The sequence below is a fragment of the Terrapene carolina genome, unplaced genomic scaffold (genome assembly GCF_002925995.2).
Source record: "Terrapene carolina triunguis isolate 2854851 unplaced genomic scaffold, T_m_triunguis-2.0 Scaffold33226, whole genome shotgun sequence".
NCBI classification, from domain to species: Eukaryota; Metazoa; Chordata; order Testudines; family Emydidae; genus Terrapene; species Terrapene triunguis.
The window spans coordinates 1-6,773 of NW_020697577.1; the positions used below are offsets into that span (position 1 = coordinate 1).

Genomic DNA, 6,773 nt, shown 5'->3' on the forward strand with positions numbered 1-6,773 from the left:
CCGGACATGTTCGGCTTTTTGGGATTTCTCCCCGGATGGGGATTTGAATCCCAAAAATCCGGACATGTCCGGGAAAATCCGGACGTATGGTAACCCTACCCCCTACCATCCCTCCCCCCCAGAGACCTTCCCCCATGGTTCCTGCACCCCACTGATCCCCCCACTTCCCCATTTTCTACCCCAGCACAAAGATATAACTGTGCACCAGTTGTCATTTTGGGTCACATTTGGTGTGCTTAGGGTCTATACAGGGTTGGCTCTCTTTTTTGGGGGTATGGGAGATGAAGGGGGGGGCCGTTTGAAGATAATGCCCTGCCCCCTCCACCCATGGCCCCGCCCTCTGCTCTCTCCTTTCCACCCCCACCCCGCAGCCCCGGGGCTGTGGCAGAGGGAGATTTTCCTGGGCCCCCCGCCAGTATCACCTCCCTTAAAAACAACTGTGAACTTGCGCTCCATAATGTTTGATGGAAATATGCTAATGAGCATGACGATGATGGAACTGGAAGAAGCTTCAAGCAAAAGGTCTCTTGTAAGGTATCGTTACAAAGCTTATAATCTACTGAGCGTGTTCGTCCTATTCCTATGCCTGGATCAGTCTTCTATCTGAAACTAGGAACATGAAATATAACTGAGATCCTATCGTAATTATGCAAAGTGTGGGCCATTAATGGTGGCGTCGAGTCTTGATGGCTCCCATGGTTGTAAATGGTTTATTTACCTGCAAGCCTTCTTGTGTAGGTGGGGGCCAACCCAGGAACAATGAAGGCTTGGGGTCTCCTCACAGGACATGTGACCATGTCACCTGATACTGGAATCCATCTTAAACCTGGTACTTTTCCATTTAGGAGGGGTGGGGACCCAGAGAGACAAAAGCTTCCCACCTTGTGCTAAAGCTATAAAAGCGGGTGGAGCAGGACAAAGGGGGTCCCAGTCATGAGAAAGTTCCTGCTTTTCACCTAAAATGCCTGCAGGAACGAACAAAGATTGTACCAGATTAGGAAGGAATCCAGACTGTGAAAGAAGCTTAGTGGAACATCTCTGAGGGTGAGATTTACCTGTATTGAGTTTCTTAATGTATTAGGCTCAGACTTGCGTGTTTTGTTTTATTTTGCTTGGTGACTTACTTTGTTCTGTCTGTTATTACTTGGATCCACTTAAATCCTCCTTTTTATACTTAATAAAATCACTTGTTTATTGATAAACCAGAGTAAGTGATTAATACCTGGGGGGGGGGCAAACAGCTGTGCATCTCTCTCTATCCGTGTTATAGAGGGCGGACCATTATGAGTCCAGCGGAGGGCAACGAAAATGATTAGGGGGCTGGGAAAATACGTGACTTACGAGGAGAGACTGAGGGAACTGGGGTTATTTAGTCTGCAGAAGAGAAGAGTGAGGGGGGATTTGATAGCTGCTTTCAACTACCTGAAGGGGGGTTCCAAAGAGGATGGAGCTCGGCTGTTCTCAGCGGTGGCAGTTGACAGAACAAGGAGTAATGGTCTCAAGTTGCAGTGGGGGAGGTCTAGGTTGGATATTAGGAAACACTATTTCCCTAGAAGGGTGGTGAAGCACTGGAATGGGTTCCCTAGGGAGGTGGTGGAATCTCCATCCTTAGAGGTTTTTAAGGCCCGGCTAGACAAAGCCCTGGCTGGGATGATTTAGTTGGGATTGGTCCTGCTTTGAGCAGGGAGTTGGACTAGATACCTCCTGAGGTCTCTTCCAACCCTGATATTCTATGACTGTAAGAATACTCATATATCCTAGAGTTGGGCATTTGTCCTGTCCGAAAGATAACTCATCAAGTGACTGGTCAAGTATTTTAAAGCAGTAATTTAGTAGAACAGGAAGAGTTCATGGTCTCCCATAGGTAGGCTTAGAAGAATTACATTCGTTTCCAGTCGGTAAGTGTTGGTTAATGCCCATTCACCCAAACAGATGAACAGATATTGGCATAGACAGAGATCGAAATTTACAGATCGGCAGAGCAACGTAGTGGTCCATACAGATGAAAGGAAATATCCTGAATTCCAGCTTTGTTTGGACACGCTTCTGTTTTTATGGCTACCAAGGTCTAACTTTTTCAACCTCTACATCTGTTGGTCCCTAGTTGTTCAACCAGCCCTTGTTTGAACTCAGGAAAAGGCAAAATGCAATGAAATGAAATTCTGAAAACACCCCACCAACAACATCCTGCCTGGAATCCCGGATATCAGCACCAGAATCCCTTGCTCCTGGACTTGGGTGAGGATGGCCCCATGGTGCACTGCGTTACCCAGAAGACTTTGCTCCCAGCCTTGAGCCAGGATACTCCCAGAGGGCACTGGGGCAGGGGAGGGGCCTACCTGAGAGCAGCCCGATGCTCAGGTACAGGTGGGTCAGGCTGGTGGCGAAGGAAGCCAGGAGCATGCCCAGCCCCGAGAGGAGGCCCCCGGCCATCACCACGGGGCGGGCGCCGTACTGGGTGCTGAGTGCGCTGCCCACCGGACCTGCAGGGGCGGCAGAGAGACACCAGGCTGGCCCTCGTTACCCTGTGATGCAGCCGAGTCTGGGTGAGGAGTGGGGTTCTCCCTCCTACCCTCAAAAAAAGGGTCAGGATCCCCCGCCCACCACCACCAAACTCACTAGCAAATTGCTGCACCGCGATCCCGATGGAGGTGATCCAGGACACCCGCCCGGACAGCTCCCCGAAGTACCCCACAAACTCCATGAAGAAGACGCCGAAGGAGCGGATCACCCCAAAAACCAGCGCCGACTGGAAGAAGGCGGCCACCACCACCATCCAGCCCCAGCCCCCGTCAGGGGGTTCAGGGTGCACCACCGGCATTGAGGCTCACTGCAGGAGAAAGAGGGGTATTAGAAAAGGCTCTTTTACCCTGGAGTACAGGTCCTCCAGTCCCGGCCTCTCCCACCAGGGGGCGCTGTGGGTGCAGGGCAGGGGGAGCTCCCGGCTCCTCCAGTCCTGGTCTCTCGCAGCAGGGGGCGCTGTGGGGTGCAGGGCAGGGGGGCTGGCTGCGGGGGGAGCTCCCGGCTCCTCCAGTCCCGGCCTCTCACAGCAGGGGGCGCTGTGGGGTGCGGGGCAGGGGGGCTGGCTGCGTTTTCCCTCCCTTTGCATCTCTCGCTTGGGCTCAAAACTGCCCCTCACAAAGACTCCATGTGCCCCCTTCCCAGCCCCCCACCTGCCCCTCCCCCCATACCAGGGGACCCTATTCTCCCCTGTGTGTCCTCCGTCAATCCCTATGCCAGGGGCCCCCCATTCCCCCACATGCCAGGGGTTGTGCCCCCCCATTCCCCTTCCCCAGTCTTATTTCTCATTTTTCTGTCTGGGAGAGCAGTCATGTAGGGTGTCAATGCAGTAAGCCTTGTTAAGGGGGGCACCATTCAGCGGGAAGACCCTCATTTCTGCCCTCCCATGGTCCTTTGTTCTATAGGCAATCCCAGAAGCACGCACCCGAGGCCAGGGGTGACCCCCTCAAATCAACAGGCCTCTCCCCACTGCTAGACCCTCCTGGGAGACCGGGCACAAAGTGGATGAAGAGAGATCGGAACGAAGCCCTCTTCATCCAGAGTCTCCACAGATATTGCAAAATTAAACCAGACGTATCATGCACAAAGGAGAGTGAAGATGCTACCACCCAGAACAACAGATGCCAATGAACGTTCTCCTGCCCGTCAGGAAACGTACGTAACGCTTGAAGCAGGCTTAGCGATAACTTTGGGCCTCTAGACCTGGCCGGTAGTAGGAATGCGTGTGGGAGGGGCTCAGGGCTGGGGGTTGGGAATGAGGAGCTCAGGGTGTGGGAGGGGGCTCTGGGCTGGGACAAGGGTGCTGGAGGGGGTCAGGGCTCTGGGCTGGGGGTGCAGGCTCTGGGGTGGGGCCAGAGATGAGGGGTTTGGGGAGGGCTGAAGGCTGGGGCAGGGGATTGGGGCACACACACACCCCGCCAGCTCCCATTGGCCTTGCAGTAAATGGGTCGCGACCCACGGTTTGAAAACCACTGGTCTAGATAACACTTAGCCCTGCCATGAGCGCAGGGGACTGGACTAGATGGCCTCTTGAGGTCCCTTCCCATCCTACGATTCTCCAAAGGGAAATTGTTCTGATCAACATCTTACTTCACACGTCAAACCACTTAACCAGGTTGCCTTCGGTTTTTTGCATCTTGAATAAGGGGTTCTCCATACATGGAAGCGACTGGCGCAAAGTGGATGAAGATAGGTCGGAACAAAGCCCTCTCAATCCAGAGTCTCCACAGAGATTCAGGAGTAGCTCCGGCGCTTAAAGGCTTAGCTGACGGACTTTCATTTCTGCTTATTAACCCTCCCCCCCCCCGGCCTCCCTTCCATAGGACCCGATTCTGCTTCCCCGTTAACTGGCTGGTCTGTGCAAGAGCAGATAATCCACTTTCAGAGCGGATTTAAATGGCCCTTAATCCGAATTAACTTCCCAGTGTAGACAAACCCCTTAAGAGGATCAGAAATTTATTCCCCCCCCCCCCCCCCGACCGCCAAAAAGAAAACCTCAAAAAAAACCCCCCCCCCCCCCCCCCACACACACACAAGCGTGCTGAACTCTTTAATCTTGCAACCAGGGTTTTAACATCTTCGCTCCCAGCAGAGCCAAGACATTCCAGGGTGAACCCACCTCCATCACCCCCAAGATCGCATGCCCCCCTCGCTGTCCCCCAGCAGCAACTCACCCCACAATCAGCAGCCCCAAAAGCAGGCAGAAGGCATCTAGTGGACATGGCTGGGATAGGGGGGCATTACCCCTTTAGTTAGGTGACCCCCCGCCCCTCCCAACACTCACTCCAGGGAAGGGTGAAGCAACAGCAGCTGGGGGTGGGGGGAAGGGATGGGGGCTAGTCTAGGGTCACCCCCTCCCCCACCACCAGAGCGAGTGTAGCCAGGGTCAAAGTCTATCAAATAGCAGCAGGAAATCAGGGGCCTCCAAACACCATCTCCTCCCTTCCCCCCCTCCAGCCCGGGAGAGGGGGTGGGCGATCTCCCCCGCCCCCGCCAGGCGTTACACCTATATACCCGCCTGGTCTCTGATCTCTCCCCCCCCTTACCTGGCCGAGCATCACATCAGCCTCCGCTGGTCCCCCGAGAAAACCAGGGCAAAAAATCCCCCCCCCCGCTGTCCCCCCTTCAGAAATCCCCCTCTGGGCGATATACCCAAATACCAGCCTGCTCCCCCCCCCCCCGGCCTTCCCGGGGGCTGGCGATCCAGAACCCCCTTAAGAAGGGGGGGGGAGGGGAGGATCAATGAACCCCACAAATCCCTCCCCCCGCCGAGCGTTACAGCCGGGCCGCCCGCTCACGTGGACCGCCGCGGCCGCGCCACCGTGTTGCAAGGTTCCAAGGGGGGCGGGGCGCACCGGCTAGGCGGAGGAGCCGAGACTAAAGCCGGTGGGAGCCGGCCACGCCCCCTTCGCCCCGCCTCCCGCTCTCACCCCACCGGAGCCGGCGCAGGCGCAGCTGGGCAGTACCGGAGCATCCACTGACCTGGGCTTAATTTGTGGCCACGCCTCCTTTCCCTGCCCCCCCCCCTCCCGCCACGGGGCAGTTTTTTTTGGGGGGGGGGGCGGAGCTAGGGGGCTGTCCTGTGCCTGCACGAAGGGAACATCGGGGGGGCTATGGGGCTGCACAGAGGGGACATCGGGGGACTATGGGGCTGCACAGAGGAGGCGGGGGGGGGGGGTTGGGGGGCTGCACAGGGGAGACATGGGGGGGTTGTGGGGCTGCACAGAGGGGACATCAGGGGGTTATGGGGCTGCACAGAAGGGGACATGGGGGGCTATGGGGCTGCACAGAGGGGACATCTGGGGAGCTATGGGGCTGCACAGAGGGGGCATTTGGGGAGCTATGGGGCTGCACAGAGGGGGCATCGGGGGACCTCATGATCCCCTCTAGTGGAAGTTCATCTCCCCTCCCTGGCAGCTGTTTGTCCCACCTGTTGTCAAACACCGCCAGTGTCCAGAGAGGGAGAGCGAATCAGACAGAAAATATCCTGTTGCCGCCCTATCAATCCATGGGATGCCCACGTCTTGAATGCCGTGTGCAGATGTGGCCGCCCCGTCTCCAAAAAGATCGATTGGGATTGGAAAAGGTTCAAAAAAGGGCAACAAAAATGATTCGGGATCTGGAACGGCTGCTGTGTGAGGAGAGATTAATCAGACTGGGACTTTTCAGCTTGGAAAAGAGACGGCAAAGGGGGGATAGTACAGAGGTTTATAAAATCATGACGGGTGTGGAGAAAGTAAACAAGGAAGTGTTATTTACTCCTCATAACACAAGAACTAGGGGTCACCCAATGAAATTAATAGGCAGCAGGTTTAAAACAAACACAAGGAAGTATCTCGTCACACAACGCACAGTCAACCTAGGGAACTCCTCGCCTGAGGATGTTGTGAAGGCCAAGATGAGAACAGGGTTCAAAAAAGAACTAGAGAAGTTCATGGAGGACATCAATGGCTATTAGCCAGGATGGGCAGGGATGGTGTCCCTAGCCTCTGTTTGCCAGAAGCTGGGAATGAGCGACGGGATGGATCACTTGATGATTCCCTGTTCTGTTCATTCCCTCTGGGGCACCTGGCATTGGCCGGTGTCGGAAGACAGCACCCTGGGCTAGATGGACCTTTGGTCTGACCGAGTCCGGCCGTTCTTAATAGCTAGTCACTTCTGTGAAGTGAAAGTCAGGTATGGTAGATGTGACGCTTTGGAGAACGATGGAATACTCCACGCCAATTGTATCGACTTTATAAATCGTCCGAGAC

General features: G+C 55.3%; 1 protein-coding gene across 1 annotated transcript; it reads right to left on the bottom strand.

The window, feature by feature from the left end:
• Positions 1-2,339: 2,339 nt before the first annotated feature.
• On the bottom strand, positions 2,340-2,921 carry LOC112124711 (monocarboxylate transporter 13-like; the record flags this gene model as incomplete). The annotated part of the gene is made up of 2 exons (XM_029914193.1): positions 2,620-2,921; positions 2,340-2,483 (listed from the first exon to the last, which is right to left on the bottom strand). Coding segments are annotated over exons 1-2 (346 nt in total), but the record flags the coding sequence as incomplete, so codon positions are not given.
• Positions 2,922-6,773: the final 3,852 nt, after the last annotated feature.